Source organism: Labrus mixtus, chromosome 8, assembly GCF_963584025.1.
Source record: "Labrus mixtus chromosome 8, fLabMix1.1, whole genome shotgun sequence".
NCBI lineage: Eukaryota > Metazoa > Chordata > Actinopteri > Labriformes > Labridae > Labrus > Labrus mixtus.
Window position 1 is genome coordinate 9,934,118 of NC_083619.1, and position 26,572 is coordinate 9,960,689.

General features: G+C 41.0%; 1 protein-coding gene across 4 annotated transcripts; it reads right to left on the reverse strand.

The window, feature by feature from the left end:
* tbl1xr1b (TBL1X/Y related 1b) lies at nucleotides 1-25,834 on the reverse strand. 4 transcript variants are annotated; one of them, XM_061044161.1, is made up of 16 exons: nucleotides 25,635-25,834; nucleotides 23,858-23,924; nucleotides 16,592-16,695; nucleotides 16,279-16,424; nucleotides 15,925-16,144; nucleotides 14,921-15,053; nucleotides 12,828-12,969; nucleotides 12,341-12,404; nucleotides 12,161-12,258; nucleotides 10,498-10,558; nucleotides 9,951-10,072; nucleotides 9,640-9,714; nucleotides 7,713-7,840; nucleotides 6,836-7,001; nucleotides 5,632-5,733; nucleotides 1-2,915 (listed from the first exon to the last, which is right to left on the reverse strand). In XM_061044161.1, exons 3-16 carry the CDS (start codon nucleotides 16,647-16,649, stop codon nucleotides 2,889-2,891), a joined length of 1,542 nt encoding a protein of 513 aa, XP_060900144.1. In that variant the 5' UTR covers nucleotides 16,650-16,695; nucleotides 23,858-23,924; nucleotides 25,635-25,834; the 3' UTR covers nucleotides 1-2,888. The 4 variants fall into 4 exon arrangements, with proteins under 4 accessions (XP_060900144.1, XP_060900143.1, XP_060900145.1 ...); XM_061044160.1 differs by lacking the exon at nucleotides 25,635-25,834 and adding an exon at nucleotides 25,203-25,392; XM_061044162.1 differs by lacking the exon at nucleotides 25,635-25,834 and adding an exon at nucleotides 25,199-25,392.
* Nucleotides 25,835-26,572: the final 738 nt, after the last annotated feature.

Consider the following 26,572-nt stretch of genomic DNA (forward strand, 5'->3'; position numbering starts at 1 on the left):
TATTATCAAAATAGATTTTATTCTAGACCTTGAAATCTGAGTGATATTACAACAGTCAGATCAGAAGGCTGCAGGCTGCAACCATGTGAGTGAGAGAGAAAGAGACAAAGGTGAGGGCAAAGACAACACAACAACAAAAAATCTGCAAATTTGTATTTACATATTCGGTGTTATTATACATCAATAATGAAATCCAATCAATTATATATATTTTGTTCAATTGGTGTATGTATCTACAAATTAATCAAGATTACAAAAGTTTTGAGAAGTACAAAACCTTCAAGGACTCTCCAACGTAGCAAAGATAGAGTTAACGTTAGTACTTTTGTAGGAACAAAAAATAGCAAACACTTGAACGCAGTGTAAAAAGCTTCTCATCAAAAAACACAACATTATAAAATACCATTCCACTGTCATAGACATCATTGAAATAGTGTCTTTGTGGTACAGTCTAATCACTGCTGACTGTATTAAAGCAAACTTCAAAATAGTCTTTAGCTTCAGTACAAAACTTTTTAAACAAACATTCTGAGTGAGATCTCTGAAACATCCTCCAACGTGTGTGTGTGTGTATGAATCAAGTCTTTTGCTGGATGAGACCTGGAATGCCATGAAGTTGGCTTGGTTTTGATTTGACGTGACCTTAAGTAGACCCTTATTAACCATTAAACACTGCACACTTTCTGCACCAGTTCTGATTCATCTTTTAGAGCATTAAGATGCGTCATCGCTGACTTGAATGAACACACCTCCCTGTAACTTCCTCTTAATCTAAAGTGCAGAAAAAAACACCCTTTGAAAGGGCCGTTCTTTTTTTTATTATTTCTCTATGACTGTATAATGGTATTTTATAAAAAAAAACAACCATTCATTATCGCCACGCCCCTGGTGATGCACAAGAACATCACTGTTTTCAAGCGTTTTCAAAAAAGTAACTTTAAAACCCACTCTTAGTGTACGAGTGGCATTAAAAAAGAATCCCCTGTGGTAGCAAAGATATATATATATATATATATATTGTATGCAGGTTACATCTAGTCATTCTTCAAAGAAGAAGCAGACTGGTTTTAAAACCCCAACTCTGAACACTACAAATACAAGCGCCATCTATCGGTGCCTAGGCCTGAACGCAGCCAGTTTCCAGAGAATATGTGTGAGTGTGTGCGTGTGTTAAAGCTGGACAATAACTTTATAAAAAGATGGACAACATGACAGCTTCCAAAAGTGAAGCCAAAACGTTTGGACCCCTACTTACCTGCTGCTGTTAGGTCATAAACTCTCCCCCTTCACCACCTTGGGTCAAACTAGAAAATTAAAATACACGTCAGATAAATCTTTGTCAAACACAGTAGCCAACGGGAGGCAGAAACACTTCTATCTTTTTAAACAGTCAATGATGCTGAACAAAGGCTGCCTGGCAGCAAACCCAGACAGAGGCTGTAGTGTGTGTTCATGGGTGCTCAACATGAAAGTTGTGTTACAGCGATATTCGGGTAGATTCAAAGACGACTGCAAAAGACGACCTCCAGCGTTTCCATTTATTTGAGATGGGAGGCGTGTTTAAAAGGCTTGTTTAGAGAGCCTGTATCCTGTTGAGGAAGTGACAACCCAGATGATGTCCTTATGTTTAATGTGTATGGAGGGTAAACAGGATACAATTTGAATGGCTTAGTTTGATTATCCTTTAGCATTGGATGGCAACAAGCCATTAATTGAGGAAATGAGTACATGTCAAAGTATTAATTGATTACAAAGATGGATGTGAGTAGTCACAGGCCTGATTTCCTGTATCTCTAGCTCTCTCTTCCCCTACAGGTCCCAGAGGCTGTCACTGGCACCAGAAGTCAGGCTATTCCTGCGCTATGTTACCTCACTGCTGACATTTAAGTGCAGACATTTGTTCACCAACCTGAGACACAGATTCAGGACAAGCTCAGTGACAGAAACCTGAAGCGTTGGAAGTCTTTCTGCCCAGCACACGGTACGAACATGAGATCCACACAGTGTTTAACACCTATGAAGATTATCTTTCAGCCTGGAGGTTTTGAATTCTTTAGCACTCTAATATATATCAACCTGATGAATTGTGAACACCTGAAAAAAACATTTCTGAGGATAAAAGTTGCTAAATCAAAGGACAGTTCTCCTTTGATTCACTGCTTTCCACTTTGTTTAAAATGGCAGGAATGAAGCAAATCTCTTGGTTAAAAACAGAGTAGCTGTAATTCCATTTCAGCCTCCAAGCCATACACCTGCATTTTTTTAACCCCAACAAATGCCAAGAAGAGAATGAATGAATCTCAAATTGAACAGCTTTGAACACCTATCCTAAAAGACTTACAACCCCCCTCCCTTCTTCTCTCCCACCCAACATGAAATATAAAACCCACAGAGATAAGTTCAATCCAAATCCAAAACAAAAATGTCCACAGGACACCAGATGCTGACATATGCAATATGCACACACCAACAGACACACTAATGTGTAGAATTCAGGTACAAAGGATAAAAAGAGAAAAGCAGGATGGGTCCTGGTGTTTTGGTTTGTGTGTGATGGGTCCCTCGAGTTTGTACAGTGTGAAAACAGAGATGTGTTTCCCCTGCACTCTGAGAGTGAGACACATGTCCACACACACACACACACACACACACACACACACACCTGTTGCATGGCTGACACATGCATTTAAACCGTGTGTAGTGAAGGTGTGGTCCCCCTGTGTAATAATGGAGGGAGGATGGAGGGGGACATTGGGTGCTCCATTTGGCTCTAACAGCAGGCCATGGTCTCTGATGGGACTGCAGCAGTGTGGCGGACAGGCAGGGACAGTCAGTCATTTTGGCTATGTACACATTCGTAGTCGGTCCATGGCTCCCCCAGTCGAGTGTCATTTCCTCAGGTCTAATACACACACCTATAAAAACAGGAAGGAGTCAGACACAGAGACACTTAAAAAAAAATAAAAAATAAAAAAATAAAATTAAAATAAAAACCAAGAGACAAAGACACAACCAAGTGAACAAGTGTACCTGAGTTTGGGGATCTGTATATTTGAGTTAGTCTTATATCCTCAAGATAAACAATGAATCTGCTGTGACAGGCTGGCCAAATGATTTACCGTAAAATACAGAATAGAAGTCGCACTGTTATATTAGCCGCAGTCTGATTTTAAATGTCTTCCAGAGAGAAAAAAGTTTTAAACTCTATACCTGCCACCGTAGGCTGAGAGCTCGACTACTGTACTGTAGATAGTATGAGTGCAAAATCCACAAAGCGAAAACAGACAGAAGTGAAAGAGCTACACAGCTCTTGCTTTGCTGAACACAATAGAAATCATCTTTGCAGAAATCCTATTTTGTAGAGACTTTGCTGCAGTCAAGAACACAGCTATGGAGTCGGTACAGTGAAGAACCCTATAGAGCCTTCATGTCGTACTGCCCACCTCACTTGTTAACTTTAATATAGGACTCTCTAAATGAAAAGAGCGCTCCACAAGGTTTATTTACAGAACAACATATCACCGTTTTCTTTAAATGTGTGATAATGACCTAATGAGGGAGAAAAGATGTTAAAAAGTCACGCAGCCATCCTGGTCTGTGTCGCCATGTGTCCCAACACAGCATGCAATACACAATGAATGGGGATTTTCAATGGCGTCAGGTAATGGTTTGGGTGATGGTTGCTGCTGCACCCACGATAACGATGGTGCACGTGTCAGCATTTTTTACAGATAAATTAGTCGCACTGGTGTAAAAGACACAGCGCCCTTTTTAGATATAAAAATAGGTATTAAAAGTGTGTCTTATACAATGGACTGTACAGTACTGAAAAGTGCTCCTGTACTGTCTGATTTAGTCTCTGTCCGCTCCTTGGGGTGATCCTCTTTTCAGTAACATGCTCGAAGTGTTTACTCAGACGGAGCCTACTTGAAAATACACTTCTTTTAGCTTTTAAAAACCTGGAAAATGTAATGCTCCCAAGCAGCTGATCTAAATGTCACAAGAGGATTGTCCAGCTCTGGTCTTTGTGTACCATATAAGGGTAGCAACGCTACATGAGCTGGCAAACCTGGCTTACCTTGTTAGGGTCAACTAACATGCTACATGATTGGAAACTACTGGTGCAGTGCCAAGAGTTTTTTGGTACAATTTGTGCTCCCCTTGAGAGAGGAAGACAAAACCACAACTCAAAACTAAAGATAATGTGTTTAATGGTTTTAATAAACAAATAAATACATAGATATTGATATATCTTAACTTTATGAATGATACATTAAATTAATATAGACTTACGTTACTCAGGGTAACAGGAAAATACTGCTATCATTATTTGGTATGCCTACGTCACAATAACTGGAACAGTTTGAGTACAACTACACTGGCTCCCAACTACTGACAGTTTATAAACTACTTAGCATAAACTCTCTGGCCTCTCATGCACTGGAATAGTATCCTAATAAGGCAGTCAATATTATATGTAACATAAACTTAACTTTAACCACCTTTTATGATTTGTGCTATTTCTCAGTTTAAAAACATAAACATTAAACATTTACTGACTTAAGTGGGATTATATTTTGCATTTCGGCTTCCATGAGTTTATCATTATTTTAATTATTATTAATAATATTATTGGTAGTACTTGGTTACTCACATTACACATTTTCTGCACTTTTCATTTCTGATCATCTACTGTCTCTACTTTCTTTTCTCTCCAAAGCTGCAGGCTGTCTATCAGTCAGTCTGTCTGCAGACAGCAGTACAGGAGCGTCAGACACTTATTAGGCAAATAACTAAACAACAGAACCCTCAGTCACAATGTTTATCATTTAAATCTACCTTTAATGGGAATTACTGCATTTCTGACTTCTTACCCTCACTTTCCTTAGTACTTGTAATAATTCCTCCTCCTGCTGGAGGGCAGCAGGAGAGTGAAGGGAAGTTGCTTATGCTGTTTTAACATCATACATAGGGTTTCTTCAAAACACTAGGGGTTTTGGGCAGTGCCTTTCCTGAACGTGGAAACATGGGGGACCGCCTAACGCTGATAGAAAGTTTGCTGCTGGGGAGTAACATTTACTGGCCCGGTGCTCGCTGAGGGTCTACACTAACTCTGGTTTGCGACTGTTGTTTCTTGCTTTCGGTATGTTCTAACGGGTGATATTGTTTCAAATGGTGATAAAGGTATGTGGTGCTGCCCTTATTGGCTGGCACATGAACAGACTGCTTTTGTCAGACTGTAAATAGCCAAAGTTTCCAAACTACTGAAGTTGAGTGGCCTTTATGTCAATGATGGTTTTTCACTGCTGCAAGTTTGTAGTCACATTTTCTTAGGTGTCACCATCGCTTATGTCAATGCTTTGGCTCTTAGCAACATTCTCCACTGTGGGAAGCGAAAAGGCCCCAGACATTAAGTCAAGCACTATTATCCACAGCAGAAGCCTGTTTCTGACCAGAGCTTTTTTAATGGGGTCAGTTTACACGGGTGGGTTGAACCTTTAATACCCACAGCTGACCCACAGTCTTCCTGGGTCAGCAGTCTGTTGTGGGAGTGATACAGAAACAGAGTGTGTGCTACAGTCAGCAGTGATAATGAAATGTTTGACGATGCGTTCAGGAAACACAACTCACCGATCCATCTGACGCACTGGCTCCTACTTTGTCCCCTGTTGCGTTCCAGCAAACCTCGAAGATCCCTCCTGTTCCCCGATAGCTGTGAACTAAAGCACCCGTCTGAAGAAACACAAACACACAACAAGCTATTTTAGGTCAAAGCTATGACATAATATTGCATGAATCAGTGAATCCTTGACCCCACATGTAAATTCCCTTCCCTGAAACATTCTATAATATTTGTTTGTGATGTATCTTTAGTTTTATTCCAACACTCCCTCCATCTATAAATGAATATCTTCCCTCTCTATATTCTAACTCCATGGCTGTGTTCTTGACTGCAGCAAAGTCTCTACAAAATAGGATTTCTGCAAAGTTCTATGAACTTGACCTGTTGGTTTATGACATGTTTCTGATTCAAAATGGGCTCAACAGTGTGGTTCAGGAAGTAAAAATACCATGAAGCCATAATTTCATAACCATCCAAGGTAGACATACCACGAGCTAACTGTGTGTGAAACGATGGTACAGTGTAAGATCCTGTAGGGGACACAAGTATAATATCGACCTCATTTTAAGAAAAACTAGATTTGATACAGAGGCAAAGAACTAGACTACCCACGATCATAGTGACTCTGATTGGTGGAGCTTGCTGTTACTATGGCACTGTTTCCCACCCCTTGGCGCCATATGCGAACAGATAGCTTGGCTAGCAGGCTAGCTGGTCAGTTAGCTAACAGAAAATGTACTAATAACCTTGTTATGCTGCAGTTTAATTTGTTAAATATATTCACAAAACACAAACTACAAGATATTATATCAAATGTATTATCTTATTATTATATTGTGTTATTATGTATTATTAGCATAGGGGTAGCTGGATGTCTCAGGTCCAGGCTTCAATCTCTTGATATAAGGATTTTAAGAAATGTCAATGGAGGATTTTAATGAGGAAATTACTTCCTGAACTGAAGCCACTGACAAAGTGGGTGTTCACTTTTGAGCTTTATATAGTTTCCAACAATGTGAGGTAGTCATAAGACATTATTGTTGGCAGCACAGCACAGCTTTAAGTGTAGACTACAATTTAAGAGGGACATGTGTTGTGGCTAATAAACTGCAGTATGGGATCAGTGCACATCCAATAGCTGAGCTTTTCCAGGATCAATTCTAATGTTTATCAGTGTATGTGTGGTTGTAATTTGAAAGAAGAATCCCATACCTGAGTGTTCCAGATGTGGACACACTTGTCGAATGAGCCGCTAGCGAGGTGGCGGCCGTCAGGGCTGAAGGCCACACTGTAGACAGGCTCCTGATGGCGGGTAAGTGTGTGGATACACACCCCTCGCTCCACGTCCCACAGACGCACCGTTGAGTCAAATGATGCACTAGGGGGAAGGGACAGGGGGAGGAGTGAAAAAAAATGAGAGGCAAGTTGTTATAATATAACAGCCATCTATGTAACTCACTGACTGCACATGAAATGATTCATGTCTGTGACACTGACTGAGTTCATCTATCAGAAAAAAAACCTGACTATGTTCCACTTGTGCATTAACTGTCTCCTGATCTAATCTGTTAGACCTGTGTCATATCCTCAGGTTCATTAAAGCCACTGTGACATCTTCACCGGTGCATCTGAAGAACATTCAGGCTGTTAAGGCGTGACTCACATGCTGTGTAACCAATAGCTTAAAAAACATGTGATGCAGAATTAGTTCAGCAGAGAGGCAGATGAACACGTTTTTCTCGCCCAGCTGAGTTTTAACAATAAGGGTATCAGACTAGAGGTCAGAGTCAGATTATTTGATGATGAAGGAATGGGGCTGCTCCTTGAATCTGACCCAAGCCTCAACAGAGATCTTGAACAAGTTTCAGATACAGCAGCACCCGTTTATTGAATTGATCTTTGTTCATGGATATCTCCTCATGATTATCAGAAAATATATAATTTTAACAAAGAAACTGGAGAATTTATCTTGTTTTCTTCATTTAACAAAACAAGATTCCCACTCTGGATCTTCATATTTGACAAAATCTCCATGTAGAAAAGTCAAATGAATCACAAGTTCTGTTCAGGTGCTGCTTTGTGGTCTCACCTGGCAAGCATGAGGTTGGCGCTGGGGTTGTTGGTCCCGGGACCTGTGGGGCTCCACTTGATGGTGTAGATTTCTTTACTGTGGGCCTGGAGGTCATGAACACACGAGTCCTGTTTCATACTCCAGATCTGTACCAGAAAGGAGGAAGTCAGCTTTAGGTACAAAATAAAATGATTTTTCTTATTCTCCATTTATTGATACAGTATGATATACAACTGCAACTCCATCCCGGTTATATGCAAATGTTCTGATATTTTCTGAAACCGACACAGCGTGAGCAACAATCAACTTATTTGCATAGTTTGCACAGTTAAGTTTACATCTCAGATAGCGACACAAGAAACCTTTTAACGAGCCGGAGAGATATAAGAGATATGATATGGGAGATATAACCCCGGTGTTTAAAATGTTGCTGTCGGTGTTTTCTGCTCTCTCTCAGTTTTTAAAAGTTACTATCAAGCTTCTCCACCCGAAGCTCACCTGTTGTGATTACCGAAATACACATTGTGTGCAGCAGGCAGGTGAGAGTGAGTAACCATGGTGACTGTATGTCTGTCAATCAACGATGTCCCGCCCCCTCTATGAATAAAACTATTATTTCAGTAAAACTTACTTTGATCATGTGTCACTTAATGAACACATTCTGTATTATGTTTGATTATATATAAACTAAAGTTAGTCCAATGATGTCATAAAAACAACAAAGGCTGCAGAACCTGTATGAAGGCTAAAGTAGAACAGAAACACAAGAACTCGAAGTCTACATGTTTTTAAATGAATGCATCACTGTGTGAAAATGTTCTTGATGAACATAAAAAGAGGACACATAACTAACTCATAATTTCAAATTGATGCAGAAAACCTTCAAATTGTCCATAAATATTGATCAAATCGAGGAAAAGATGTTTCTGGTGATAAAAATGTTCTGGGTGGGAGAACTCCAGACCTCCTACAATGATGTTTTGGAAATAGACTAAACATGTTAGCGCAGTTTTTGTGCATTTAAAAACATTATACAGGGAAATAAGTTTGGTTGAACTGGTCAGTAACTTGAAAATTACTCTTGCTAAATTAGGCTAAAATCGTGATCGTGATTTTACCAAAAAAAATTGTGATATGATATTATTCCCATATCGCCCACCTCTAGGCTGGAATGGTCCACACTGAAGCTGGCACAAATGAGAGCAAGGACTTCCTGTCTTTTCTAATAAATTAACAGTTGGAGCTCTATGAAAATGTAGCAACCATCACTGTGTCCTGATCCCTCTGCTCTCCTTGTCTCATTGCTTCAGGTGTTTGTTTTAAAGAGTGCTTGACTAAACCACAAACACACACATTAACAGAGCCTGACTTTGGGTGCACTCACACAGACAGATGATGGGGGGCCATGTTTAATAGTGTTTTACTATGTTACTGCTGTGTAAGAACCTGACAGGAGCATTTCAACCTCTGACTTACTGTTTAGTTCTTGTTATCGACACGCTCTCTCTTCGTTACTCTCTAGCTTGCTCACCAAAGAGGTGCTCTCTTGTGTCCAGTTTTGCCAGATGTAATGATATCACATAACTACAGTGAAATGTTATCCTGTATGTGCAAACAGTGTAAGTGTTCTTTATAATAAGAGTATCAGAAGTAACATTGTGTTTGAATGAGAAGTGTTGGAGGTGGCTCAACACCAAACAGCAACAGAACTAATCCCTCTCATTCTCACCTAATGCTAACTCAATAACACATGTTTCTCAAATGGAGAATTATGTCTATTATTTCTTCGTTAAATGATCAGATATAAAAGTTAATTATTTTGATGATGTCACACTGACTTAATGACTTTACTGTGAGAGGACTGATCATGCTCACAGCTGTGTGTTAAATGTCCTAAATGCTGGTTTCGAGCCAGGCAAACCCTGCGTGTGTTATGTGAACTGACCTTCAATGTCATGTCATCTGAGCAGGAGGCCAAAAGGCTGCCAGTGGGATCCCACTTGATGGCATTAACTTCATTCTACAGAGAGAAAGACGAGTGTTAGAAACAAACACAGCATATCTTACTGGATGTACATGAGAAATACAAATATAGACAACATTTTTGTGTTTCTTTATTTAATGTCATACAATAAGTTGACTTTCATCTTAAGCTACTGACACAATACTTAAAGAACCAGTGTACACTTGACTAGCAGAGGGTTTCTATATCCCTCCCCGTCAGAGAGCAGTGCCCACACAGGAGTCCTCTCTCACCGTGTGTCCCTGGAAGGTCTTGACAGGTCTGTCCTGACCCAGCTTACACACATGGATGCACATGTCTGTGCTGCAGGAGGCGAACGTGTTGTTGCTCTGCCAGTCCACGTCCAGAGCAGGAGCTGTGTGGAGGTACATAGAGAGAGAGAGACAGGGAGAGAGATAGAACTGTTACAACAGTGAGGTATGTAGACAGAACATGAGGAGAGGGGATAGCATGAATGTGTTGGTCTTTATATAGATTTCTTACTGCCTCATGCATGTGAAAATACCTTTAACAATACTCTAGTTCAGATCATTTTTGTAAAGTGAAAGCTGCCGGAGTATGTCACTGTTAAACTAACAAAGAAAACAATGTCAACATGCAGAGCTGCCTCACAAAATGTGTCAAGATAAGTAGTGTAGAATATGGCAGTCACAGATATCAGTATCAGCATGATTTTTTTATTGTCTCACTAGAGTTCAGCAGAAGTTAACATCTGTCTGAAAAGAATAACTCTTGTACAGAATGTGATGTGGAACAATGCAGCTGACTTCTGTCACTCACCCGAGTGGAAAGGAAACTGCTGCTTTGCCTCTCCCGTGTGGGCGTCCCAAATAATCGTGGTCTGTGTGAAAGAGGAGATTTTCATTACTTTCCCTTGATGTTCCTGTTCAGTCATAGTTTTTGAACAGCCCTACTGTCAGTGTTGCTGTCATTTTATGGGTACTCTATTCCCGTGTTATTTGTCTTGTTTTTAGGATGGCTTGTTTTGTTGACTTGTTTAACTGAATAACATACTTTGTTTTATGATATTTCTTGTTTCAAGCACTTTGTAATGCAAGTTTAGAACACTGCTCTATAAATAAACAATATGAATGGATAATGGATAATTTGAACAAATAAAGGACGATGTATAAAAGTAAGTTCATAGATCACACACATCTCAGAACCTAGGCATTCATGTGAACACTGAAGGTGACACTCTGTATGTCATTACACTTCTGTACACTAGATGGCAATGTTGAACAATGTCTTGGCAAATTAATGTCCCTGAACTTGATCTGATGACTGATCTATCTGATTTTGTCAGCCAGCTAAATGCAGATATTGATTGCTGACAGTGTTTTACATTGATCCATTAGCATTACTAGACGAGGCAACGCAGGCAGTTATTTTTACATTTCAAAACAACCAAACTATACAAAGCATAATGGGTTTACACTTAAGCTGTGTGACTATCCAAAAACAATATGTAAAAAGTTGAACTTGAAGCAGCATTAAAACCTTACAACACTAAACAGTTAACAGAGATGCTAAAAGGATCCACAGAGCTGGGTGAAAATGTGGCATTGATTTATCAGTATAAATGACCACTTTCACATTAGTGACGGCCCTGTGGCCTGTTGGGCCTTCACTCTTCTTGTGTTGCAGGTTCTTGTCATTGGTAGGCGTGGCTGTCTAATCAGCCTGACTAATGGTGCGTTCCAGTTGATCTGGGAAGTGGGAAATTCCGAGTTCCCAGTCGGAAGTGTCAACTGGAACGCCCCCTGAAGTCGTAATTATGACTCGGAAACTCAGAGAAAAAAAAGTAGCCTGAGTTCAGATCCAATATGGCTGCTACGTGCATCGAAAGGGATGTTTAAGATGTAACTGTTGAGTTTATTAGCAGCTTAGTCGTCTTTTTGTGTAATGAAATCAATCAGACCGAAGGTATCGTGCAAGTTCTCTCTGTGGAGGTGTTTTTATATTATTTTCGGTCAGAAACTATCATGTAGTGTGTTGTTATCGTCTGATATTAGTTTACAAACTAAAGGTACTCCTGGTGGCGTCCATGCTGCTTTTCCGACTTGCAACTGGAACGCAGTTAACTCGAGTGTGACATCATTCCCAGTTCCGACTTCCGAGGTAAATGGAACGCGGCATGAGAGCACCTCGGCCCAATACGCCTTGTTTGGTTACTTCCTCCTCCATCCAACCCATGCACAATACAATTTTCACACATCCACTCACTTATTACACTACTGACTCTACTGACATCTAAACTTCATGTCTTTTGCAATTTAATTGTGCTGTGTTACATCTCATCTCCACACTTTGTTTCCATGGGAAATCTGTCACATTTCCGTAAAGGTCACTATGAATAAGAAATGAGCTGCAGTGCTCTCAAGGTCAATCCCAGAGGCATTTATCCAAGTCTAAAAGCCAGAACTCAAAATCTTTGTCTTACCTTGTCTACACCAGCACTGAGGATGAAGTTTCCTTTCTTATTCCACTTGAGTGCAAATATAGGACCTTTATGCTGACCCAAAGTACTGGCCAGGTTGCCTGAAAAAATTATATATATATTAGAATGAGCGCAGGTACATTACATCATTTTTCAAAGACATGATATAGGCCAGAAACTCACCGTCTTTCGTCCATATTCTAGCAAAGCCGTCATATGAGCCTGTAGCCAGCAACGTTCCCTCGCTCTGAAAGAAAGACAGAGATGGCTCTCATTCATTTGAGGTCAGTGAATTTAATCCTTCTCAGTTTCATTAACACATTGTGATACAGGTAGAATTGAATCTCTTTAATTTTACAGGTTTATTAACAAGGCTAGGATCTGAACTCCTAAATTATGAATGCTGGTTTGCTGTGGTGCACTGACTTCATAAAATAAAAGTTTGCAGCTGAGCAGTGTAAAAGACCTTTTCCCACGTGGGAGAGAATCGCCCACACATATCAGGTCAGCTGGAATGCCTTTAGTAGAAGTTGTAGTCGCATACACATGCATACAGGCACACACACACGCACATATATAACTTGATTACGTTACTAAGCACTGCACTCAATGGAACACACTCACAATCTTACAGTTGGACTCAAACACACACACACACACACACACTCACATTCCAGTCCAGTGAGGTGACGTCTTTGTTGCTGGGTACGTCCTGGCCTCCTTCCCGTATGCAGTGCCTGAGAACCAACTGAGTGGATCCGCCTGTGCTGTTCTCACTAAGGTTCCAGATCCGTGCTGTCGAGTCCCCAGACCTGCCCCGGCCAACAGCCACACCCCGGCCAACAGCCACACACACATATGCAGACAAAGACACACACACAATATAACATTAGGCACATTAACACAGCAAACTGACCATTGTTGCTCTTGAGTTGAGTTTGGGTTTTAAAATCATGAATCAAACCTGGATGCAGTATCAAATTCAAAATCTTTTTTTTAGGCCTTATTAAACCTATTCATAAAGGTTTTGAGGAAAATTGAGGAACATGAGTCTGAATAATGATGATGAACAAGCACTAAACTCACTGACTGTCTCGTGGGAGCTGTATGGTTTCTTGCTCTCATGTAACTCCTCAGATCAAAGGACAGCAGCACAACAAGCAGCACTCATTTTCATATACAGAGATTACCTATGAAGGCTTTGATTCAGGGACACTTTACAGTTGGAAAAAGTGTTTGCTGTGATGGATATTGATGGGCAAGAAACATATACAGATTCACAGACATGCATACCCGGTGTTAGAAGAAAGTAACTGGATGGGCAGCCAAAGTCTTTTTGCCCTGCACTTGAAACCCGCTGCACAGAGCAGCTTCTTCACAAGATATGCCAAAAGTGGCCTATGCAAAACCATGGAGTCTCACAACACTACTATACCATACAGTTCTTACAGACAGTCTGAGCCTGTTATTAGTGAAAGACAAAGTCGCTAACACTGTGACACTGTGACAGTCGCATCAGGACCATGGACGGCACTACACATCAAACAACTACGACAACTGCTACAGCTGAAAGGGAATGACTCTACACTCTCCAAAGTCTATGACTTGAGTTTAGCAAACATCCACTGAAAAAGACAAAATGTTTGACTACATAGCTGGGGCTGGAAGACTTCTTATGGAACTATTCGGAGATAAAAAAAAATGTGCAGAGAAATTATACAACTAATATTCACTACCTACGCTAAAGGGGCTGTGGCTCAGGATTGGATGATCAGGAACCATTTTCCAAAACAAGACAAACACATTTTTTAACCCTATGTAGAAATATTTCAAAAATCATCAAGCAGCACAAAAAATAAATAAATCAAGATCCATTGACCAGAGGGATTATTCACAACTGCTGTTACAGTTAATTTTCTGATTATTACGATTTCTTAAGTCTTCTTAGTAATGAGCTGAATACGTGACTGATTGTATTAAAAATGTTTGTTCCTTACTGTACTTGTGTGTTCCAGAAAGAATGATACGTTTCCTAGTTACTTAAGACCCTGTGTGACCAGTTAAAGAGCCCATATTTTGCCCTTATTGGGGTTTGTATATTTAATCTATGTACCTACTAAAGTATGTTCACAATAGCTGAAGTTTGAAAACAGTGTCTGTTTTCATGTACTGCTGCTCCATGCACCGGCTCGCTTCTGACTCTCTCTAAGGCTCTGAAGTGCCCACTTTGAGAGTCCCCACGTGTGCCAAGTCTGATCTGATTGGTCGGCCTGTCAGCTCTGCCGTAATTGGTCAGTCGCTCAGCACAGTTCTCGGAAATATCCTGCCCCTTTTACCATATTGGGAATGCAGCCACTTTGGCTCCGTCCGAGGGGAGCAAAAACATTAGCACCTTAGCACTACTGTGCTACCGCAGGCTATGGCATATTGTGTGCGTGCTACAGAAGTTAATGGGCGTGCAACATGAGCTGCTGGGCTTGCCACAACGAGCCAATGGGCTTAGATCAGTGATATCACACTGGCACATTTTTTTCGAGGGGGGCTAGAACCGAGCGTTACATGCAGCTAACGCTGCAGCTAATGCTGCAGCTAACAGGAGGACGTAGTAGAAGCCGCGTTTACGCTGACTTTGAATTTTTGCAAATGTGCCTAAACATGCACAGGACACTTGGAAAACACACTAACGGGCATATAAAACCAGAAAAAGCATAATATGGGCCCTTTAAAACAACTAATAAATTACCGTAGGGAACCTGTACTGACCCGGAGGCGAGGAGGTCGTTCACAGGGTTCCAGGCACAGATAAAAACTTCAGATTCATGGCCCCTCAGGACCATGGCTTTACTCTGGGGGATCTCCACATCTCTGTCCACCTCCATCATCTCTGAGTGGTGATCTGCGGGGAGGAGTGAGAAACAAAACTCATCAGTATTAAATAACTTTGGTCCTTATGCTGGGAAGGAAGGAACAAGAAGAAGTAATGACAGTGTTTCCCCTACCATTATATTATAATATTATAATATTATTATATTGGGTTTTACAGTGCAGGGGAGCAAACACCCATTCTGACATCATCTAGTTTTCTGCAAACCAGACCAGCCCTACAGCAGTGCACACATACGTCACTGTCTGATCTTGTTAATTCAAACAGAATGTTGTCTCCACCATTTCTTAACAAGACTCAAGTAAACAGTTCTGCACTTCAGTGACCACCAGCCTGAACAGCTGACAGCTGTGGACTTAGAGAGCAAGCTGTGGAGTTGTCAACCGACCCGCAATGTTTTTTATCGAACCACAGCTTTACCAAATGTTGAAACAGTACAAAATACAAATCATCAACCCCTAAGCAAACAAATAATTGTATACTGGTTAATGGTGAGTTAAGAGATGCACCACAAACCATGAGGAAGCACTTGAGAGTGTGAGAAAAAACATCAGAGCAGCCTCATGTAATTACAAGGAAGTCACAGATATTAACACAACAAAAGCCATGAGGTGTAAAGCAGCCATGGTGAGAGAGGCAAATATCACACGCACAGAAACACACAAAATATGACAGAGTTGGGAGGCTATATTCTTATATTCTTTATAAATAATAATAAAAATCAGTCCCAACATCAAGGTAGAGCTGGGAAATGCGTCCACATCATGCAGCCCCACATCAAGGTATGACACCATACATTTCTTTTCCCCTAACCACAAGAATACAGAGAAGTGTTTGTCAAGGGGCTGATTCAGAGATTGTTTACAACTATGAGTAAGCTTACTGGCTAAGGTGTGGGATCCATTTTCCTCCCCATTGGCAGCACCCTCCCCGTTCTTGGTGCTTCCCTGCAGCCCTGTGCTGCTGCAACTTCCTGCAGCCGCCTGCTGCTGCTGGGCCAGCTTGTCCCTGTAGGCCTGCTGCCTGGTCTGGACTACATCTGGCATCACAGCATCGATCAGCGACAGTGACTCGATTGGCCGCCCGTCGAATAATGTCCCGTCCTAAAAAGACAACATGAAACTTGGGATTTTAACCTCTTTTCTCTTTATCTGCTGAATTTACTATCAAGTGTAAACCATGATTTGAAACTGAAGTTGAATGTGTAGCATAAACCTCCACTCATGAGGATTCTGACCTCATTGATGCTGACTTCAGCCTCCACATACTGCAGGCCCTTCTGGATGATGGAGATGAGGGCAGCAGGGGGCACCAGGGCTCCATTGATGTTGGACTGGCTGATGTGGCTCTCTATGCCAAAGGTGAATGCTGAGTGGGAGAAGCCTGGAGGAGGTTTGGATAATTTGGAAAGTAGAATGGAGATAAAGTTCAATCCGCTAGAGCCAAGAGAAGCAGTGAATAATATAACACTTTAAATTTCTATTTAAAGGAAGGAAAGCGACTGCTATTCGGACAGGTGTCAAAAAAATGTTCTCCTCTTGAAGACTTACCTGACTCTTGCAGGTATCTGTAAACCAGGAAATTGACCTCATCACTGCTTATGCTCATTTTGAGTCCTGGTGATTAAACCATTGGGTCAGCACAGGATAGGAGCCTGTAAGGGAAACCACAGAGCAGTCTTGTTTAACAGCTGATGTTATTACAGACTACAGAACTGAGCTGAGCGAGATTTGATTAATATCTTCATCACTCAAAGTGCATTAACAGCCCACAAGAGCATTAATGGGTAGTAAAAGAAAGATGGTATGCAGGGGCACTGAGCCAGGTGTAAAACAGAGCTGTCACACACACACACAGACAGAGGATTGTGTTACACTACGAGCTAATGATGTAGCTCATTAACAAACTGGCAAACACGATGAAAACTGAGAGGAGGAAGACGTTTAAAAAAACATCAAGTTACTTGACCTACATCTTGAAACTTCTAAGCAGAGAAGTAGGTAAACTGCTATCTGCCATTTGATAAATAAAAAGGCATAGTTACTCTCTACTTGTGTTTGCTGCAGAAGCTTCCTGACTCCAGGCAGGGCAGCTTTTTCCATTCATTAACCTACAACTGGGAATAATTACCAGCCATGTTCATGAGACATGCGGGCTGTTTTGGCCTCAAACGTCTGGAATAGATGGGCTTTAAGCCTCAGCAATAACAGATTTAACCGTGCTTATGCCGGGCTCCATTTTTCTTTCTGCAGAACCCACACTGTTTAAAAAGGACTGTGGAAATAAACAAGGGGTCTGGCTGGGAGACAGAACTTCTACTGTTTCCATCCTGCCAGCCCACTGAAAGAGTCAACAAGCCTCCTGCCACATCCCAGCGGCTGAGATCCAAGATCAACTGAACAAGAGACCTGGAATCTGGTAGAAGCCCTTCAGCTATCCTAACAAGGTGGTCAGAAAAGTCCTCATAGCTCGATACACAGAACCACCAGACACAAGCAAATGCTTTAAAAAAAAAAAAAAAAAAAAAAAAAACAGAATCTCAAACAGAACTACTGTTTGTGAAGAAAGCCATCAGAAATTATAACCTCTCACCATAAAAAAAAAGCATTATAGAAAACATTTTTTCCAATTGCACCAGAAATGTATTCATACTTGACAGTGTGGAGAGTTTCATTAAACAGGGCTCATAATTAATAATAACCCAACTGTCTTTTACCACAAAAACTTGATCTGTGGCAGATATAACATGTAGATGTCCCACAGTTGCCACAAAAAGCTGTGCCATACTTCAAGATTTGGCAAACGCCCTATTGTTACTAGTCACTTTTACATTGCCAGTTCACAGCAAGATTTGAACGCCTCCATGGACTCAATCAAAAAGTTTGCGACAGCACTGTAATGAAGCGGTCCACAACATCTTGATGCGACGTGAATTCACACACTGGGACACCAATGTTTCACCGTTATGGATGCAATATAATCTTGCGTAAAGCAAGAAATGGTCAAGCTAAAAATCGACTATGAGATCTAAAAAATGTGCGTTTGTATTTGAGTATACGTCTTCACTTGTGTGGTTATTGTATGTCCAGTATGCCCTCGGCCCTCACATCCAGACTTAAGTGTAGGTTGCGGACACCAGCGTTGAGCTTGATGATATACTTATTTTACTTCTGGTTATTGTAAAAACAGTTAATTAAAATTAATAATAACTGATTTTAATTACAGATGGTTCATATTTAGGTCACCCAGAGGTGAAAGTGTTGATCATCTAAAAGTTTCAGCGCGACATCACTTCTAAATGCAGTGTCCTGCTGTTGCGACTTTATCACCAGCTTTCATCAGACCGTAAAAATATAACTATTACTGAACATTTCATTCTTATCCAAAAACGATATCACACACAGGCTGCCCGATCACACAGACGTCCGCTGGTTTGACTGTGGAGCAGCGCTAAAATGCGTCCTTGAATTGCGCACAGAGATGGCACAGATTCAAGGCGCATAAAAAGTCAGTGACCGAGTTAGATCACGATATTTCGGACACGTAGAAGAACGGACTGCCAGACTCAGAAATCAAAAGTTGTTTAACTGAGTTTACTTAGTTGAAGAACGTGCACTCCGCACGGAGCTGATCAGACTGCTGCGCAACACTGAAGGATCAATTCAAGTCTGTTGGTTTGGAAACATGTTATCATTTTATAATGCCTCACACTAAAATACCCGAAGATGACTTGGGTCTTTGCATCAAAGACACTCTGTGTGTTTGTGACAACTTATTCATGTGAGCAGGTTTATCTGTAATGAACCTTAACAAGTGCAAACTGTAGAATAACCCGTGTCAAAGTTTCTATAACCTTGAACAGCAATATTAAAACATTATATAATAATCTCAAATATGGCGTTAAAGGCGATGCAATGAAAAATTTGGACCAGTGCAACCAATGCAAAAGTTAGTCTGGAGCCCTGACTAAAGGGCTTCTCTTTTGTTCATGTTTTGGTTGTTTTTAGTCTTTAAGAATGAAATATTCAATCATCTTTAAAATCCCATAGATTAGCTCCTGCTAACTCTACAGCTGAGTCAGACACATTTAAACTAACATGATGATTTTGTTACGTCTTCAAATCATTATCAAATTAATTCTCCAAACATTAGTTTAAAGATTCTTAAAGATGTATAACAGAGATTCAGGGCTATGTAATAGCAGTCTATCAGCATAGGCCTGTCTTAGACAGAGAGGAGAGCTTTCAAGACATTAAACTCATTGACACCAGTTTCATATGACCACAGCTCGACAACATTAAACTGTGCCAACGGAGGACTCACACTCAGTGAACCTGCATTCCTTGTAGACAGGGTCCGAAATTAACATTTTGACTCAGCGGCCAAGGTGGCGGGTAGATGAAAAAACTCACCAGCCAAGCAAACTTTTTACCAGCCAAAATAATAAATTGCGTTTTCATTTCACATATAAATTTGTTACAGTACATTTAATGAAGTTAATATGGTATTATGTTCTGTTGAATCGTATCACAGATTTAAGTTGTGGTTTGGGTCATTTTATCAGAAAATTCAGAAATAATAAAAATAGATTATTTTTTTAAAAGGTAGTCATGCCCGGCTAGGGATGCACCAAGTATAGCCTGAAAAATAATCCCTTTAGGATTAATTAATCATGACACTTATAATCCTGGTTAACGGTACAACCAGTTAACCGAGTCATCCCTAGCCCATGCCACCCCTGCAACCCTCTGAAACTGCACCTTTATTACAACATTACAAACTCAAAACAAAAATCTGTCTCTGAATAATAAATCTGCTTTAATGTAGAAAAACTAGTATTTCTCTCGTTTTAGCTTTGACAATGTTGAACACATAAGAAAATTATTATTTAAGGCCTTATGATTTCCAGGACGCTGAAAACAGACGGAATCACATAATTTGACAATAAAAATGTACTCAGTTGTAACACAAAATATTGTGAAATCTGTTGAAATGAAGGTGGGATTTATAAAAATAATAATAATAAATTCCCTGTCAATCTTATTGTTTTTATAAAAAAGCAGTTCAAGAGCATTTGGAGTAGCTGTAGTGTCTCTCACCTGCACCTCTGCATGTCGGGGCATCGCGTGCGCACACACACACACACACACACACACACACACACACACACACACACACACACACACACACACACACACACACACACACACACACACACACACACACACACACACACACACACACACACACACACACACACACACACACACACACACACACACACACACACACACACACACACACACACACACACACACACACACACACACACACACACACACACACACACACACACACACACACACACACACACACACACACACACACACACACACACACACACACACACACACACACACACACACACACACACACACACACACACACACACACACACACACACACACACACACACACACACACACACACGATCGCCAGCCAACAAGCTCACCCGTTAACTTTCTGGGTAACAGAACACAGGCGTGGCTTATATCCCTGAATTGATCCAATGGAGCATATCGTAAAACACAGAATTCAGAAAAATTGTAAGGGAATAACTGAATTCTGGGAAATTTGAATGGATTTTTTAGGGCCCTAATTATAGGACGGTGTGCATCTCTGACTGCTCCTGCAGCGTATGTTGGAAGTAAAAAGTGTAGCATGCATGTAGCCTGCACTATATCGTCAGGTTTAAAATGCGCTGTTTAACAAAGTCTGTGTGGCGAAGTTTACAGACTACAGCGGGCACTGAGATAACATCACTATTGTTACTGATTGTTGATAGATGCGGACGAGGTGAGAGTGAACAGAGAATAGTTGAAACATCCTTTCGACCAGATCACGTGCGTTTCTGACTACGTATGTAAAGATCACTGACTAATTGTGTTCATTGTACTAAAGTGTGCGTGGTGGTTGGCGTTCTGTTGTGTGTGTTTGTGCAGCCCCAATGTATGTAGGTGTGTCTCAACGTGACCCCTCTTTGCCTCATCATGCAGACAGCAGAGGAGCGGAGAAAAGTTGCTTCAGCAAACGTGCTTAAGCATAGTTTTTATACATTGACTGTTGGGTATAAACATTTACCATGTGGCGGATAGCCTTGTGAAATTGACTCACAAAACGGAAAATCTGCGCTCGAAAGCTGTTAATTTTGGACCCTGCTTGTAGATGACTGAAAACAAGGTTTGGTATGTTCTAAACAAATATTTTGGGGAAGTGGTGAGAATTATTATTATTATTTTTTTTAAACATACTTTATAAATGCCTGAGGGAAATTTAAAATAAACACACGCACAAATAGGACCTTTGGACATGCATTAGTGGAGAGATGTCAAAGTGGTGCTGCTACACAGAGAGCGATCCAGAGCTGTTGGGGGTTTGGTGCCTTACTCGACATAACTACTCTCCAGCTGACATCCATTAGCTTTACCGCTTTTTCCTGTAGGTGACGCGGAGGGGCTGGGGCCAATCCTGGCTGAGCTGTTCACCAGTCAATCTACGGCTAATTTTGAGTTAAATTGACCTAATGAGCATGTCTAAGGAACGTGGGAGAAAGTACCTGGAGAGGACCCACGCATGCACGGGAGAACATGCAAACTCCACACAGAGAGGCTGCTGTCCAACGAGGATTCGAACCAGGAACCTCCTTGCTGTAAGGCAACAACGCTAACCACTGCATCACCGTGCAGACTGCTAACATTATCATATTGTTAGATTTTGTATCCTACAGATTGTGCCCTGTACCCACATCCTCTTTGCTCCATGTCCAGACAAAGTAGGAGGGCAAGCATCCTCTGTTTGATGCTCACAGTGAAGGGGGAAAAAAAAAAAAACTATCTTAAATATAAAACATACCGTAAAAAGCAACGGAGCAGTGTTAGTCATCCAGTGGCTGTCATTAGTTAAGGGCCAGTTGTCATAGAGACAACACACAGCAGCACATTTATTCTTAGCACATAAACGCATCATCCAATCGCTCCAGAAATACAGTAGGGCTGGGTATTTCCCTCAACACCACAATACGATACGTATCAAGATAGAGAGGCCACGATACGATACATATAGTGATATACATTGATTTAGGATAATGTCCTACATAGAATTCACTACAACAGCTGTTCCTTATTATTGAGAATAACAGCAGAGGCATACAGATCCTACAACTTAAAACACTTCAATTCAGGTCCTCAGAGGTTCTAGAAATACTTTAAAATATTTGAATCCCAGAGCTATGACTATGGTGTTATTGGTAACTGCCCAATAGGTCTTTTAAAACTGTCATTAAAGCTTTGCAGCCGTATTGATTCTGTAACATCTGCATCGATACATGTATTTGCAAGCAGCACATGACGATATATTGCAGAATCAAGTTTTTGAGCACAGCCCTAAAACACAGCCAGCGCTTTTCTGCCTGAAAAAGGGCTAAGTGGACACAGGGCCTTAAAGAACTCCAGTGTTATGACCTTTATAAATAGCATAGGTGACAGATGATCTTTATTCCTGTTGTGGTAGGATATATTCTTACCATGAACTCACTCCCTCCAAATTAAATCACAACTATGTATCCTTCCTGAAACCTGAGCTTATTGTTTAAACAAGAATGCATGCAGAATGTTGATTGCAATCATTAACAAGCCTAAAGTTATTGAGGTAGTCAGTCAACACCTTTGCTGACTGTAAAAATAATATAAAATCAAAAAACATTTTGAAGAGTTTGAGGGCGCGGTCACACTGGCCATCCGTACCGTGCTGTACCCAAGCACGATTGCCCCCCCCGCAGCGCCATTCCCCCGCTGGCCGGCGCGGCCCGCGGTCACACTACTCAGGACTAGCCGTGCCTAAGCACGATTACCTCTTGTACATAACGTTGTAATACAACACATGCACGCTTTATGTTATTATGAAGCGTGCTCAGTTTACAAACAGGCGGAGGGGAGAGTGAGAGAGAGAGAAAAAGAGACGCGCAGTCGAGTCCGTGTCTGCACATCAGACAAAAACACAGAACATGACAGCTACTTTACTGATTTTACAGCTTATTTTAATCAGACACAGCCATAAATAAATTAAAAAATAAAATAGACGTGCGGCCGAGTCCACAGGCGAGTCCGCAGCCGCACATCAGAGAACAACACAGAGCATGACAGCTACTTTACTGACTTTACAGCTTATTTTAAGCCATTTTAATGAGACACAACAATAAATAAACTAATTGTTCTCCGATGTGCGGGCGTCCGCGCGGACTCCCGCACATCGGAGAACAACACAGAGCATGACAGCTACTTTGTGTCTTATATTGTGTCATGTTAGTCAGATACGGCCATGAACCTGTGGATTTCTCCATAATGAAGGCTGTCAGCGTTGTTTACCCGCATGCTTGTGCTCGTGCATGAAGTGTACTGTGCTGAAGTACACCTCTAAGTGTGCCAAAGCCAAGGAAGTGTACCGTGCCTGGGCAAGATACGGAGCGGTCACACGAACTGGACTTTAGGGTTTAAGCGTGCTTGGGCACGGTACGGATGGCCAGTGTGACCGTGCCCTGATACTAAATGTCTGTCTGGACTGACCAGTCCTCTCTGATTAAAAGCCAACCCCTTCTCTCTTACACTTAGAAAAAATTTATGGAGCAATTTAATGTTATAGACATGCATTTGTGTAGCAAGAGAAGTTATGTGTGTGTGTGTGTGTGTGTGTGTGTGTGTGTGTGTGTGTGTGGGGGGGGGGGGGGGGGTATAAAGAGGTAAATTTAAAAAGTGATATACCCATGTGATCGAGATGTCTTCAGGTGCGCATCATAGCTCTGTTGTCCACGGCAAGAACTCTGAGCTCCTGAGAGAAAAAAAGGCAGACTGTTGAGTGTACTGAGTTACATGTGGATCACATATCAAATTTCTCATTACATCTGTCCATCAAGTTTGGTTAAACAGCACGAGATTTGCAAAAGCCAAACCAGTTAATCGGAAACGATATCGTTTCTCTGTCAGTGCTGTGACAAATTACCTTTAAAAGAACAGACAGTCCAGCAGCTGTTTGTCACAGAGCAGGGGAAAGGGCAGCAGAGGAAAGTGTAATGATCAAAGGGGTGTGTCACCAAGCAAATGACAAAAACTGGGTCAGTAATGCTTGAAACCATAACAGTCACATATTTCTGTTAGCAGTAGAACTAACCCCGAAAGGCATGCTTTTTTAATAATGATCTGTGGCTGCATTCAAGTGAACAGAGTTCAGATGTATTTATAACACCAATTCAGGATAAAATACATTAAGGGGCTTGGTTAGTGTGCCCCTCCTAAAGCCAAACATTTCGTGCAAATTAAGTAACATTACATTCAAATCGTCACCCTGTTAATCTGCCTGTTGCGAAATTAGAAAGATTGCATGACAAACGGAAATCCCCCCGCACACACACACACGACCCAAAGGGCTTGACTACAGTGTGTACATGATCACCGACACTTGCTAACCCGCCCCAGTTTGTGCCAATTAATTGCAAAAAAAAAATGCAATTTATCAATATATGATAAGCCTGTGCAATATCCCCTCAAAACAACGGCGAGCTGTACTCTCACTGTACTTGATTTAACTCTGCTGTGAAGGCGGGCTGACAAAGGTCCACATGTGATGGCTCACTAAGCGGCTGATACACTGTAACACAGATAATCGGCACCATAGTGTGTAGTTATTGAGTAACGTTACAGGTACAATGTTTGTAAATACATGCCCAACTTTTGCAATTTGAACTTCATGCCTTGAATCCCGTTTAAGGCCAGTGAGCTTAGTTGCATGTTAGCTCAATAGCTAACATGCAACTAAGCGTCAGTTCTGCTTTGACGTCCCCACATGCCAGTCCGGCAAAGCGGTCTAAAGATTCATTTAAATTAATGTAGAAAACCAACAGTTGGCTACTTTGTTTGTTCGTGTTTTGTAGTTGTTTCAAAGTAACTGAGTATAGATGCATTGCGTTTGCTTCTTAGAAACAACAACTCTAAAGAGTACCGTGAAATCGGCAGCTTGCTATCAATGTTAACCTGCTAACTAGCTAGCTAGCTTCATAGCTAATGCTAGCACGCTATGCTAATGACAGTGTTGCTATAATCTCGTACCTACTTGAAAACAACTCTCAATTGACGGTATCTTCCGCAGCTCGTGTGTCCGAGTCAGAGCGTGCTATCGGTTTAATCGATTAGAAAAAGATAATTTTCGCACAAACACAAACTATCGTGAGGTTATAATATTTAAACCACAGCCAGGCGGTAAGAAGCAGCAACGGCTTCAGACAGTCGACACAGTGGAGTGACCCGACATGCAGAAATGAGCTGCTGCCTGTAACTACTGTTGTTTAAAATTCTCTCTCTCTGAGGCTCAATGTAACGATTAACACATGACTATGGTAATATGTAACATATTTATCGCATATTCTATCGAGAACATCACACGTCGGAGGTTAATATATGTAAGAACACCTGAAATACAAATATATGTAAATGTTTAAAATGTCTTGGAGCTGGACTATGACATAATGCTACATTGTTAACTAACCTATTTTCCAGAAGCATCAAACACGTCTTGGATGATTGTTATCGCTGATAGTCGTCCTCAGGCGTTGATTCCTGCTCCGTTTGACAGATTCACATCAAAATGGAGCCACATTTCCTCGACCTGAAACCGACCAATGAAGTGTAACAGAAAAAATGCCGAGGCCTCTGGAAGTTTGTCCCGCAGCCAAGCACCAGTCATAACAACTGTGTCCTCTCCCATCCCCCACTACACCTCTTTTTCGCTTGTCGGGTCATCACTCGACATGGATTAATGACACCCCACCCCCTATCCTTTGCTCAGTCATTCAGACTGGGAAAGTCAACAACAAGCTTACATCATCATTGCAATCTGTGTTTTACACAGATTTTTTTCAGATGTATACATAATCAATAATCACAATAATTACCTCAATATTTCCCAGGAATATGATAACCGTATAGTTTTGAAATGGCATACCTTGATATGTTAAAATGTAATATCTTATTATAGAAATAATTGGGTGCTGACCTTCAATATTCAGAAAATTTTGTATGAAACTTCTCCTGCTTGAGTCCAATTATTAGCTATCCCAACTGAGGTGCCAGCACAGCATTATCTTGTCCCAATATAAGATGATGACATATCATGAAATTAATTAAATCCCTCCTATACTCCGCATGCAGCCTCACAAACTACAACAATGTGTAATAATTGTGGATCATTTATACTTGCAAAAAATGTGCAGGATACCATCTGCAACAATGACTAGAGATGCAGCATTTACATGCAATTACATGGTACCACTCTAAAAGGTTATATATTTAATCACCGGGGTTGCTGATGAACTTGTGTGCTACTGGAGTACACTGATTTTTTGTGTGCGGTTTTGCTACCCAAGCTGTTTAATCCTCCTTATGATCCCAGTGCTCTTCTGGCCTTTAGTCAACACCCTAATAGCA

What these genes read in the sequence shown, in the direction of transcription:
- tbl1xr1b (XM_061044161.1), bottom strand. Translation starts at nt 16,649, where the DNA reads ATGAGCATAAGCAGTGATGAGGTCAATTTCCTGGTTTACAGATACCTG. An exon ending in GCAGTTTCCTTTCCACTCGG is followed by an intron (nt 10,073 to 10,497) that starts GTGAGTGACAGA and finishes ACCTCCACACAG; the next exon opens with CTCCTGCTCTGGACGTGGAC. An exon ending in CCAGTGCGTCAGATGGATCG is followed by an intron (nt 2,916 to 5,631) that starts GTGAGTTGTGTT and finishes CTGTTTTTATAG; the next exon opens with GTGTGTGTATTAGACCTGAG.